Source organism: Panthera uncia, chromosome C2 (assembly GCF_023721935.1).
Source record: "Panthera uncia isolate 11264 chromosome C2, Puncia_PCG_1.0, whole genome shotgun sequence".
In the NCBI taxonomy this organism is placed as follows: Eukaryota; Metazoa; Chordata; class Mammalia; order Carnivora; family Felidae; genus Panthera; species Panthera uncia.
In genome coordinates, this window is record NC_064810.1 from 59,315,205 (window position 1) to 59,329,497 (window position 14,293).

At 41.4% G+C, this 14,293-nt stretch overlaps 1 protein-coding gene across 2 annotated transcripts in view; it reads right to left on the reverse strand.

Moving 5' to 3' along the window:
• Nucleotides 1-1,302: 1,302 nt before the first annotated feature.
• DRD3 (dopamine receptor D3) overlaps nt 1,303-14,293 on the reverse strand; it is a 33,238-nt gene continuing 20,247 nt past the window's right edge. Inside the window, exons 3-7 of one of the 2 annotated variants that reach the window (XM_049629417.1) lie at nt 13,363-13,505; nt 7,600-7,796; nt 2,788-2,923; nt 2,641-2,688; nt 1,303-1,499 (exon numbers count right to left, since the gene is read on the reverse strand). In XM_049629417.1, coding sequence (XP_049485374.1) covers nt 1,303-1,499; nt 2,641-2,688; nt 2,788-2,923; nt 7,600-7,796; nt 13,363-13,505 — 721 coding nt within the window. Of the gene's footprint in view, nt 1,500-2,640; nt 2,924-7,599; nt 7,797-13,362; nt 13,506-14,293 lie in introns of both variants that reach the window. The other variant, XM_049629416.1, reaches the window with a different exon arrangement.

The following is a 14,293-nucleotide window of genomic DNA, read 5'->3' on the forward strand; positions in this document are numbered from 1 at the left end:
TTGTATCTTGATTCTGTAGTCAGTAAGAAATAGCTTCTGTAGGTGAACAGGTAGTGGTGAGAATATTCAATTTCCTTCTAAATGCAATTTTGAATGACATCGACACATTATTTTTATAATGCCTTTAATTTCAGTTGTTGGAGTGGTCACGTTCAGATTCTGCACTAGGCCTTTATAAAGACTGTCCGTGTGCTGTCTTTGGACAGCTACATGCCTGGTGCCCTCAGTTCTGAGGTCTACTGGCAGTCTAGGGGAGTCTCTTCCACGCTCACAAATGAACAAACATAGGAGCAGGTGGTGGGATCCTTGAGGGCAGGAGCTGTTTTATTCATTGTCATGTATCCAGAGCCTGGGAGGTGACCGGCACTTTGTAGACACTTGGGACTTACTGGGTTTAGGGTCTGAAAGTATTGGGTCTCTGTTAAGCAGGAGATGAAGATGCCTGGGAATAAAAAGTTTATATCATTATGAAAAGCATATCTGAGGCATGTTATGAACTGCATGGTTTAAAGTGATACTACAGTGGGAGCCATCATTCCTTTTCCACTTAACAACCTCATCCTGAATTACTCTGAGGTTGAGTCTCTGGGATTATGGGAATGGAGTCAAAGGGTCTTCTTAGCTAGACCTACAATACAGGGGTAATAAGGTTTGAAAGGGAGCCCATGTCCCAATGTGGGACAATGTCTTCCTCAGGGTGAGGAATTTTCCTCACCAAATGCAGCCAGATTCTACAGAGAGGTAGAAGCACTGGCCTTGTCCTTATAGTTCAGGATACAATGAACCAAAGGAATGACCAAAAGGGTGTTGGCCCACAAAAGTACAGGGTCAGCCTGATAGTTTAATTATAGGCTCGAAGGAAGAGAGACTGGCTGTTTTGCAAGATGGTTTACTGGCTGAGATTTCAAGGACCCCTGGCGAGTTGACAATTATGAGATCTGTTCATTTTTCCTTCACTGTGATGAATCATGCCTCGGATGACAATTTGGTGTGTGTGTGTGTGTGTGTGTGTAGAGTCGAGTCACGTTTTATCAGCTTCTCTCTGAATTATTGCTTATCATTCAGGGACCTCCCAAGCACTTGAAGATTTACAGGATGAAGTCAGAGTTTTAGCTGGGGAGGTAGAACATTCTGTTTAGGAAGAAGCAGTTGGTTACACCTGCTACTCAGGGATGTCCTGGCTCCAGGAATCTTCCTACCCCATGCCAGAGAACATAGCACAGTCTTTCTCAGCAGGCCCTGGCCAGTTGCCCAGTGGCCTGGTAGCTAAAGGTGGGCACAGCGAGTATGTTCTCCTCTCCTTCAGCAAGACAGGATCTTGAGGAAAGCTTTACGGAACTCAACATTGAAGGTGGTATAGATCACAGGGTTGAGGGCACTGTTCACGTAGCCCAGCCACGTGGTGGCGCTGTAAAGCTCTGGGGACACATGGCAGACTTGGCAGTGGGTATTGAGAACGTGGGTCAAAAAGAAGGGCAGCCAGCAGACAATGAAGGTCCCTGGGTTACAAAGGAAGAGAGAAATTGGGTAAGGGGTTTGCTTACTCTTTCTGTTATAACAATGAAAATGACTCATGGTTGTTTGTTATCTGCCAGCGGCTATGCTGGAATTTTACATACCCGTTTATTTGTATACCAACCCTATGAAGTAGGTGTGATTAGCCACTTTTTTGGCGGGGGTGGTGAGAAAACTACATGCTTACATCTTTGATTCATCTCAGGCCTTTGTTCCTAAATCAGTTTTCTAGTTTGCTATTTAGGTAGCTCTTTACCAGTCTTTTATATTTCTCAATTCAATTCAAATGTTTATTTAATGTCTAGCTGTGTGAGACCTGATCCTAGGCACTGATAGGGAAGAAGACCTTAAAGACATGACTGACAGTTCCTGCTGTTGAGATTACATCTAGATGTTCTCACAAAGTCCCTAAGATATGAAAAAGTGAGGTTTGTCAGTGACAATGAACAGAATAAATTGCCTTCACTAACTCTATATGGTACCTGTGACTTATTGATTTTTTTCTTAATTTAAATAAATCCTCTATTTTTCTCCTATAATGACTAACCCTGATTTTATTCATAACAGGAAACTTGGTAAATACAGAAATGTGAAAGAAGGAAAATAACCATCCACCACTCAAAGACAATCACTTTTGACATCTTGGTAAATTAATTTTCGTATTTTTTTTCTCTGTATTTAAAATAATCTAGATGTTATTGCACCATATGACTGAATTTTTTTGCATCCCTATTTTTTTCACTTAATTTAGAATACAAGTAAGCATATAAAATATCCAATATGTGCCAGAAATTTTTATTGAATTGTTATCTTCTTTATTATTTGATTTGTCCATTACAACTCCACGTGATAGGCAACAAACCCAATAGCTAAATGGAGCTCAACTAGGCCACTTGTTAAATTTCATGTTTCGTAAATTTCAGCCTAGGTCTTTTGAATTTTCACTGGAGTTAACATTTATACATAACCCCTCCTCAGTTGTATTGCAAACATTTATAAATATTACAGCTATTGAATTTCCAATTTCTGACAAATGCGGTTCCTTAGTACCCTGGGTCAGCTCCACCAACTCAACCTAACCCGACCAAATCCAACGCAACTCAATGCAACATGACCCAAACTCACCAAGCACAATGGCCAACATCTGGGTTGCCTTTTTCTCCCGAAGTGGCACTCCGCGGGATTGCAAGGGCCCCAACTTTAGAGATGTCGACAACCTGCCGTTACTGAGTTTTCGAACCTCTAAGCTGAGCTTGGGTGCCATGGTGGGGCTGAGGGAGTTCTGAGTCCTCCCCTCCCTTTTCAACTCTCCTCCTGCTTCTTGGAAGCCTGGTTGCCCCAAGGCAGTATCTTGGCAGATGCTGTAGTAGCGCTTCAGCTCCAGGTGTGCCCGGCCAGGGGATAGTGGCTGCAGGTGGGACAAGAGAGGGTCCTGAGACTCCTGGGGACACTGTTTACCTTCTGAATGTTCCTGAAAAGGAAAGAGGATGCAAAAAAGAGGAAACCATCATGTTGTGAAACCTACATCTGAAAGTAGTGGGATCACGAAAAGTTACGGTATGTGAAATCTGCTTCTGACTTTACAACTAAAAAACACCCATCAGATATAGAACATTTGAGAATCACAATAATCCCCTTAGGAGGGTCGTATAGGGTTATAGCCTGGCCTTTTTGAGCTAGAATGACCTGGATATACAGAGGAACACATTAAATGACACTACTAAGATGTAAATCATAAAATCTGGAATGTGGGGAAGTCTGTAAGATAAATGACTCAGTTTTCTTTTTCTCCAACAAATAAATTGCGACAAAAACAACAGTAACATTTACCAGTTGCAAAGTATGGGTCTTATTTGAATTTTGATTCAAATAAACCAACTACAAAAAATTTACAAAACAATTGGGGTAATGTGAACACTGATTGGATATTTAATGATATTAAGGAGTTATTGATTTGATATTAAGGAGTTATTGATTTGCTTAGTGTGATATCTTGTGGTTACATGTTTATAAAATAGTCTGTATCCCTTAGAGAGTCTTACAGAAATATTTTTGGCTTAAATGTTATGATACTTGGGATTTGCTTTGTAAGAATCCATTAGGCATGGATGAGTATAGGTGGGAGTGTAGATGAAATAAGACTGGCCATGAGTTGATAATTGTTGAAGCTGGCTGATGGCTACTGAAGGATTTGTTATATTTGTCTTTCTACTTTTTTATTTTTGAAATTTTCCACAATAAAAAGTAGAAAGAAAGAAAGAAAGAAAGAAAGAAAGAAAGAAAGAAAAACAAACCCAGGTTTTCATCTCAGCTTTCCTACTTATCAGATATATCCTTGGGCAAGTTAATTAAATACCTCTGAGCCTCATTTGTAAAACAGAAAAGAAATTGGGGAAAAAAAAGGTTTAGGATGAGTAGACCCTGAGAGTAAAAAACTGCAGCTATTTGGATATTTCTGGTATTTGGCGGGGATGTATGTGTTCAACATCTGAACTTCTTTCTATGCTTGAAGAATCAGACTCTGTCAATCTTGAGTAGTAGGCAGGACCCCTCAGCTCCCATTATTGAAGCCATAAAAGCCATATGTTTACTCTCCCCACATCCTCACTGGTCATCTAGAACTCTGGCACATAAACCAAGCCCAGCAAATTAGAGAATTGTACCTAAGACCTTGAATTGGAGCTTGTGAAGCAGGGAGACTTTAGAATATGTCTAGCAGTTGGGGCACCTGGGTGGCTCAGTCGGTTAAGCGTCCGACTGGCTCAGGTCATGATCTCATGGTTCATGAGTTCGAGCCCCGCATCAGGCTCTGTGCTGACAGCTCAGAGCTTGGAGCCTGCTTCAGATTCTGTGTCTCCATCTCTCTCTGCCCCTCCCCACTCGTGCTGTCTCTCTCTCTCTCAAATATAAATAAAAACATTTAGAAAAGAATATGTCTAGCATACTGTGGCAGTCAGTGTCCAGTGTCCTAGGTCTTCCAACCAGATTCTTCCTTAGGCAGGAACAGCATCATCTGAAGTTATTCTTCATTGTCTGAGCTACTTTGGTATCCTTCTAGTAAATTCCTTTTTCTGTATGTTAATCAGTGTTAGCAACCAAGAATGCTCACTACTTTCTCCTTAGTTCAAGGAATCACAGTGCTAGTGCACTGTACACACTCAGAAACATTGCTGAATGAATGAATGCAATAGGCCTTTAATATGATACAGTATTTTTAAAACTCTGCTCCATAGAGGTGTTCATAGGGATTCTAGTATAATATAATTTTAAAATTTTTGATGGGGTTTTAAAATAATTCATATAAACATATTGTGTTTTTTTAATTTTTAAAATTTATTTTATATATATATAGAGAGAGCACAAGTGGGGGAGAAGGGCAGAGGGGGAGAGAGAGAGAGAATCTTAAGCAGACTCCACGCTCAGCATGGGGCCCAACCCAGGGCTCAATTCCATGACCCTGGGATCCTGACCTGAGTCGAAATCAAGAGTCTGATGCTCAACTGACTGAGCCACCCAGGTGCCCTAGGCATATTGTGTTTTTATCTGAATGGCCATTTATAACCAATATTATGATTGTGCTGGCATCTAGTAATCTAAAAGTGACAATATTTAACTTCAAATGCATTACTTCTGAAACTAAAGGACTGGGGACAAATTCTTGAGTATTCTTGTGAAATCTCAGGTTTGAGAACATTGATCTAGTATAATTTGTCTCTATTTTACAGATGTGGAAACTCAGTCCTGAAGAAGCAAAGTGATCCTTTCAAGCATATATATTGGTGAGTGTATTTTTCAGCTCTCTGCAAATGCTCATCACTACTGTCATGACTGGCATGAAGAAACACTGGATTCCTCTGGGTCTGGCTGACAGAGCCCTCCACTCCCAGGTGGTAGGACAGGACCTGTTTCTCCATACTCCTGGCAATGCCAGCCTCTTGGCTCTCCATTCTCTCTTTCTTCCTTTTGGCCTTAGAGTCTCCTCAGACCTTAGATCTGCTATAGGCAACTTTAAAATTCTTACCTATTTTTAAAAAATTATTTACAGGGGCACCTGGGTGGCTCAGTCGGTTAAGCATCCGACTTTGGCTCAGGTCACGATCTCATGGTATGTGAGTTCGAGCCCCGCGTCAGGCTCTGTGCTGACGGCTCAGAGCCTGGAGCCTGTTTCAGATTCTGTGTCTCCCTCTCTCTCTGACCCTCCCCCGTTCATGCTCTGTCTCTCTCTGTCTCAAAAATAAATAAACGTTAAAAAAAAATTAAAAAAAAATTTATTTACAGCAAGAATCTCTATCTGCTATACCAGGCATGTGTAAAAAGTGGTTAATTAACTATACAGAGATCGGACAAAGCTCAGACCTTCATCATTATGAGGTTTTGAAATTTTATTCCTAATGTTTACTTGGAGTTCAGGGAGAGGAATATTGATCTTCTATTTAACAGCTCCATTCTGTGCTCAGCTTACTTGGGAAGGCAGGGCTGGATTGAAGTAAAAGGACAAGGATAAGGGTGACCACAAAATTGTCTTGGTTTTCCCCCATATACAGTGGGAAACAGAATACTTGAAAGTCTCACATTAGCATCTCTTCTCTGCTTTTTTCGCTCTGCCCACGTATGCTTCATTGATACCCTGTTCCCTCTAGGCAGGTGACTCTGGATGACATCCTCACACCACACCAAGAGTCAGTGGCTCTAGTCATTGGGATCTATCTCCATAGTGATATGCTTTCTGAATATCATTTGGAGATTCCTATTCTGGAGCTCAAATCAGGATCTCATATTTATTAACAAGTAAGGGATTGGGGCCAGTCCATTCTGGGGTGGAGGTGGAAGCAAGTCAAGTCAGCATCTTGAGAAAATGTATCCTATTCTTCTCCTATAATCAAAGCCATGGCTTACTTACCATTTGCCCCGTGGCATCTGATGGAAATCTGTCCCTTATTGAAAACTGCCGAATGGGGTGCAGCCTCAGACAGGAAGACTAGGGTAGGTTGAAGGAGAAAAAGCTGTAGGTTAAGTTCTACATGGTTGAGCCATATAGATGCCAATGTTTGAAATATAATATGTTCCTATCCTCAGTCTCAGGTCCTTACCTCTTATTTCATGGGGACCAATATTCTTGTTCTACCCAAGTCTTGGAATTTCAACTTTGAGAGACTGACTCTCACTCAGGTCATTATAGGTTAATCTAAACATCCAAATTGGACCTGCCTTCAAGATCAAATTCAGTTCTTACTCTGTTTATGAAGCCCTTTCCTAAGCATATTGACCTCTATTTTCTCATAACCTCCACAGCACTTATATTTTGGTGCTTAATTGTCTTCATCTCAGTTCATAAACATCGCATCCAGTTTGGGGCTGTTAGTTAACTTTGAGTGGAGGGAGGTGTGCTTTATTTGCTTGTCTGGATTCTAAACTCCATGAAGGCAGAGGCCGTATAATATTCCTGCTACCCCTTCTTTAGCATATTGCAAGTGACTGGTATCCATCCATTTATGCTTTGAGTACATCTTGTGCCAGACACTGGGATAAGTAGGCTTTATAGCTCAAGCAAGTGGAAGATCAGTGCTGAGGTAGCGCTCCTTTTCTGGGCCTTGAAAGGCCCCATAAAACACATCATCAGTTTTCCATTTCACAAGCTGGACAGCATCTTGACACAGGGGCAGATCTACTAAGGAAAAGAGGTTTCCGTGGACCCCAGTGATTCTTAGAATAAGATGTCTGCTAAAAAGTCAGTCCTGGGGACCTACCAGTGGTGCGTGGGACAACTGCACACTAAGACTGCGAATCCTGTGTGACATTTGAACTTCTGGTCATTTGGGAGCAATGAAAAACTTTGATGGAAAGGAGAAGTCCAGAAACCATCCTATAATATTGCCAAGCAATTTGAGCTCCAAGGAAGACTAGCAGTGCACTTTTTGATTTAATTTCCTACTCTAAAGCATAGCTAATCCCAGTGGATTAGAAGGTGGGTGTCAGATGTGTGTCTCCTGAGGGGCAGTATGGCAAAAGCATGTCCTGCTGGACACAAGGCTGGAGGCCACCAGGCTGGGGACTGTTTCTCCTCTGTCCCTCCAGGGTGCTTACTTGTTGTGGGAAGCTAGGTCTGACACTGATGCACTGACTGTTCTGTCGAGTGAGGATCCGTTTCCGTCTCCTCTGTCTCAACACCACATAGATCCTGGCATAGACAAGGACCGTCACTCCAAAGGGCAGGTAGAAGGACACCACTGAAGAGTAGATGACAAAATCAGGGTTGGAGATGGAGCAGACGGTGGGGTCTCCTATGAGTGAGAGAAAAGGAGAAAGCAAAGCAGTTTGCCAAGTAGGAGACATCAGTGGGGAGTGTACAATATGGCCTCATATCTTGTGTGGCGTCTCCACCATCTAATCCACACAGAGCTTTGGGAAGCAGGGTTTCCCAGCCCACCCACTCCCTCATCATGTCTCGGTTCACATCCTACCTCATATGCAGAGGCTCCTAAAATCCAGGAGCAAAAGTGGGTATAAGTATGCTTCTATTTGTGGAAAAATGGATGTACCCACACATGGACACACACATGTGTGTGTCTACATACTTGTTTTAAGCATTGTCTTTAAGATTACTAGTGTTTGCTTCTAGGGAGGGTCACAGGGCAGCTACCAATCTAGGGTAGAAGGGAGACCTACATATATGTATGTGTATATATATTCCCTCACACCTTATGTTTTACCATGGGCAAGAATTTATTTTCCCATTAAAAATATTGAAAGCATATGCATGAGAAAGAGCAAAGAGAAAACACAGAGCTATTTCAGAATCACTGACCCCTGAAGACCCTCAGTATACCATCACTGAGTCTGCAATATCATCCTGTCCTTTCTCTCCTATCTGGGTAAACTGCTGCCTGTCCCTAGATTAGGCTTTGAGATCTCTCCCACAATTTCTCCATGCTTGAAGTCCTGTGAAGCCTGTCAGTGGGCAGAGTGACACTATGGTGAGCAGTGAGTGGGGCCCTGCCCCAACTCCCATTGGGTCTGGCCTGAGTGTATGTCTTGTCAGTGGGGCAGCAATTCTGGAAGCTTCTCTCTGCTGAGTCCCAGATGAGGTGGTGAGGACAGTGAGTCCTCTCCCCCAGGAGATGAGGTGCTTTGTCTCAATTATTTCATTGAAATAGTACTGTGCTGTTGGTACAATAACTATTGGGTGAGTCCAAGAATGATGAATATATGAGCAAAGCAGACAAATGAGCATTTTGCAGGAGCACAGAAGCAGTCATTGGCTGGAGCATAGAGGGGAAAGCCTCATAATGTGATTGATGATATTTACCCCAAATAATTTCAACATTTAAGGAGGAAAGGATGATAAGCCATCACCAACTTCCTATTTCAACAAGAGTATATGGAGCACCTACTATGTTCTAGGCAACATGCTGGGTGATAAAAACACTAAGTAGCCCTACTAAGTGGTCAAAGAGGCTTTTGTGAGCTAGCCTGGAAACCTGAGTCCCACAGAGGTGTGAAGGGCAGGGCTGGAAGCAGGTTGCCTTGACAGGTTCATAAACTTAAAGCTAATTGAAGGCTTTGTCTTCAGCTTGTTTCCAAAGACAGAAGAGCCTGATGCATCTGAATTTAGGATGAGTCTATTCTTTTAGTCTTGGGTTTCTCAACTGGGATCCCACCAGCTCCCATGTTCTGAAAGCCAGATGAGGTGTTCTGCTGCTCAAATCTAGATAGCAGTCTTCCATTTCCTTGTTTCAAAGGAAATTTAAGACCACTATTTTTATCTGTGAAATGAAGGGATTGTGCTGCCCATTCAGAGATTTTTAGAGTTTCCTCTAGAGCCACCACTCTCTGCTCCACTGCTGTCAATGATGGGAATTTCAGCTAGACTGCTGGGCCTCGGTGGGGAGCTGGGGCAACTCTAGTGAGCCAGGACCCCCAACCTTGGGACTCTCTGCAACCCAAGATCCTGCCTTATTTCTTATCCAGAAATGCATGTTGCTCTTTTCTCGTACAATGAGGACAACTCCAAGATGGAAGAAACCGATGTTCAACTTTTTTCTGCCTTGTGTTGTCTGACAATTCACAATCTCAAATAGCAGCCTATTTCATTAAAAAGAGCTCTGCCAGGGGCACCTGGGTGGCTCAGTCAGTTGAGCATCGGACTACAGCTCAGGTCATGATTTCACAGTTCGTGGGCTTGAGCCTAGCATCAGGCTCTGTGCTGACAGCTCGGAGCCTAGAGCCTGCTTCAGATTCTGTGTCTCCCTCTCTCTCTGCCCCTCTCTCACTCATGTTCCGTCTCTCTCTTTCAAAAATAAATAAACATTAAAAAAATAGCTTTGCCAGAAAGTTCTTTTGTGTTGCACTTCTTAGTGAAAATCCATCCACTTCCAATATCAGGTGTCATTGGCAGTATCCTGCCCTTTTCTCCTCTACTTTTCACAGGGTGAGTAGAAAAAATGGCCGAGAGAAGTCATTTATATTGGGCTTTCGAATGAACTTGGGAACTTCCTTATAGATGGAAGAGGTGCTAGAGGAACCCACATCCATCACAATAATGAAACTGTACTGTGAAGGTCAGGCTGAGGCAGAGAAGGACGGCTGGGCTTCCTCCCTTTGAGTTCTGCTCACTAATTCCCTGAACTGTGCTCTAGGATGAGGTGACTGGTCTCTATGTCCACCAGCAGAACTACTAGTGCTTAGATTTTCTTTGGAGCAGGTGCATAGTTAAATTTTGAGGTATAGAAACCTTTTCTAATACACAATAATAACAACAATAGCATTAGCTCATATCCATTGGGCCCTTACAATGAACCTGAAGCTTGGATGTGATACATGAATAAGTGGAGGGCTGACTATTGTCTTATTAATAAACTTAAAAGTAAGAGAGAGCAGGGCGCCTGGCTGGATCAGTCAGAAGGGCATGTGACTCCTGATCTTGGGTTGGTGAGTTTGAGCCCCACGTTGGGTATAGAGATTACTAAAACAAAAATAAATTAAAAAAGAAACAAAAAAAAATTTTGCAATAGAATAAATCATGTACTTAAAAAAAAGTGAGAGAGAGATTGAAAGAGACGAGACGGAAGTGAGAGTGTACGTGTTAAGTCATGGGCATTTTCTGCCTTCTTAATTCTATATTTGAAAATCCTTTTGGAAAGATTTTTCTGAATTTTGTTTCTGGAATAATAATGATCTCACTGGTGACAACAACACCAATTAGCTCATCATTCTTCTGCACTTTAGATGTAGTCATTAACTGGGAACTCTGTCTAACGTCAGAGCTTGAGACTGTTTTAACTGTTACTAGGGTGTGTGTATCTGTGGGAGTGAGTAAAACAGCCCCCGCCAACCCCCATGAATGAGTAAGAGGAACAACTCACCCGAGTAAATGGTGGTGGGGATTTGTTGCTGGCCAGGGGCAAGCAGTGCCTTGGTCTAGCAGTGGTTGTGAGATCCCATACTACAAATTCCAACTTAGAATAATGTATTTTTGTATAGAAAGTAGGTTATAGAGGGTGGTTTAGTTATCAGACTAACCCAAAAAGCACATTTAACACTCATCAAAAATAGCATTTTATTTTATTTATTAATTTTTTTCTTAACATTTATTTATTCTTGAGAGACGGAGAGAGACAGAGCATGAGCAGGGGAGAGGCAGATAGAGAATCCGAAGCAGGATCCAGGCTCTGAGCTGTCAGCACAGAACCCCACATGGGGCTTGAACCCACAAACTGCAAGATCATGACCTGAGCCGAAGTCGGATGCTTAACCAACTGAGCCACCCAGGCGCCCCTCAAAAATAGTATTTTAATGTCAGGCAGCCTCTTAGAGTTGGGTTAGGGAATGTTGCTCTGGGGAGTAAGTGTGTGTCCACAACCATGTTTGTGTGTATAAAGTGTCATTCAGTGAAAACAACAAAGTAACTAATGGTAAAGAGTAATGCAAACATGATAGTAACATCGTATTTTAGGAACACCTTGAGTTAACTAGGCAAATATTTGTTGGATGATTCAGCTGCTTAACCTTTAATGAAGCAGAGAAGGAAGCCTGACCTTGAGCATGCAGTGTGTGTTTGGCAGGTCTATGTATGTTATTCCAATTTATTCTTGACTTAATCATAAAAAGAAAAGCTCTATGAAGGAAGGAGAGTGGAATTATATCACATGTAGTGTCAGAGTCTAAGGTCAGTGATGAAAGTGAACATTATATAGAGCTGAAATTTGCTTTGAAAAATCTCCTGAATCACATACAAAGATATACATGGTTTTATTACAGCCCTGAAGAGCAGTAAGTAAAGATGTGTGATACATACATTAATATGTCATATGTGTATTCTAAAGAGTTCAAACACGGCATGCAATTTTAGTAATGAAGTTACTAGGTTTATTTGCAAGAGGCCATATATACAAATAAATGCTGGTAACTTTCTGACTGAGTATATAGACTCAGTCTATATATTTCAATTTGCTCAAGTTTATGCTTCAGTGTATCCCAAATTTATCAATATGAAAACTTAGAAAAGTTAAGTAGATTGTTCAAGGAGACACAGCTGGTAAGTAGTAGAATTGAAGTTTGAATGTAGGTTTTTCTAATTCCAGAGCCTCTGTTTTCCTAAATGTGTTTTGACTTTTATTTTTTTTTAATTTTTAAAAAATGTTTACGTATTTATTTTGAAAGAGAGAGAGAGAGAGAGAGAGAGAATCTCAAGCAGACTCCATGTCTGCTTGAGTATCTAGAGCCCGATACGGGGCTTGAGCTTATGAACCATGAGATCATGACCTGAGCTGAAATCAAGAATTGGACGCTTAACCAACTGAGCCACCCAGGTGCCCTGTTTTGACTTTTAAATTATTGGTCAGCAAATGACTCTTTGATGACTATTTATAAGTTAGGATTTGCCTGTAATTATATGCAATGTGTTACATATAATATCTGTATATATATAAATACACAGCTATGTGATTTGTACATATATACCAGAAATTAATGATCTTAGAAGATAGTAGGACTTAAATCAATCCAAATGGACAAAATAAGAATTCCAGGTGAACACTAAAACATGACTCAATTAGTTCTCTTTTAGCAAATACTCAGTGTTTATTATCAATACCTGTAACCTTACTGTATATGCTAATAGTTTTCATTCAACACATGAAATCCCTGAGGCTGAAAGATGGACATGGAACAGTGAAAGAAGACTGACCCCTATGAGGTATAGATTTGGATCAGGGTCTTACGTCTAAAAACCAAACATCTCAGATATTCACATTGTTAATCCACATGTCCGTCAGTCCGTCCATCCATCCATCCATCCATCCATCCATCTGTCCATCCAATAGAAGATGTACCATGTGCCAACCATCATGGCCAGAATTTTTGTATATTAAGATATAGGAATATACTCTCAAATAATTTAGGGATCTATACTAGCTCTCAAATGCCAGAAATGATTTTTATTCAGTAAAAAATTAGAAATATAGATCCTGTTTAAGGGCTTTTATAGCATTATTTTGCATTGTAAGCCCATTATGAATTGTCATTTTTTCATTAGCAAACTTCACCTGAATTACTAAATAGCTTAATTTGTTAACTGCCACATTGCTTCAAATGAATACAATATCATTTCTTTCAAAATAAGGATATGCTAGAGTTTTCACTAACTCGGGCAGAACTCCATGTGCCAAAAAGTGATGAGATTTTGCTTTATGCTTCAATCAAAATCCAAAACATTGCAGCCTATGGTATCCTTATTTGATTACAAAGTATGCTGATCAGGGTCAGAAATTTCCAGGCTAAGTACCACTGATAGCCACTCAGGCGTGCTATGAATCGCATGGGTGTTGTAAGAGGGACCATCATGTTTACCTGTGGTGTTGAAGCCAAAGAGGAGAGGGCAAGACACGGCAAAGGCTAGTACCCACACGGCTGTAATCATGAGGGCCACACGCCGACAGGAGCTCTGTCCTGTGCCATGTTGGTAGTGGACTGGCATGACCACTGCAGTGTACCTGTGAACAGAAGGGGAGAGAGGATAAACATGATGAGAAGGGATGGGGGAATTGTTCAAAAGACAAGTTGATAGAGGCTCGTAGAGAACTAATTTGGGTGATACATGTGGCAGGAGAGAAACAGTTTGGTTGGAGGAAGAGAGAAAGGTTATTTGAGTAAAAATGCAGAAAGGCTGAGATAACAGAGATGAATCCACTGAGCAGGGAAAGGGAGAAAGAAGAAAAAAGTGAGTAAAGCAACAGACTGGGTGGCTGGAAAGCTTGTTTGCCAGTGGCGGTTGAGGACCAGCATACCTGAGCCTTGTATTCATGTACCCTAACCCTAGACTCTGGGTACTGGTCTGCGTGCCTTTACTTTCTCCCACAGTTTTTCAGGTAATGCTAGAACTGTGCCCAAAGAGGCTGTCCTAATATAAATTCCGACCCTCATAGTGACAACTATTTCAAGTGGCAGACATTTTAAAAAAATAGAGATGAGTAATATCTAGTGAAGGCTTATTTCAAAATCCAGTTTTCATGCTCTCTTAGTCCATTCAGGCTGCCATAACAAAAATAGCATAGACTGAGTGGCTTAAACAACAAACATTTATTTTTCACAGGTCAGAAGGCTGAGAAGTCCGAGATCAAGGCACTGGCAGATTCATTGTCTGGTGAGAGCCCATTTCCTTGTTCATTGATGGCTATTTTTTCACTGTGTCCTCACGTGGCTGGAGGGGCAAAGGAGTGATCTGGGGTCTCTTTTCTAACGGCATTAATCTCATTTCTGAGGGCTTTACCCTCATGACCTA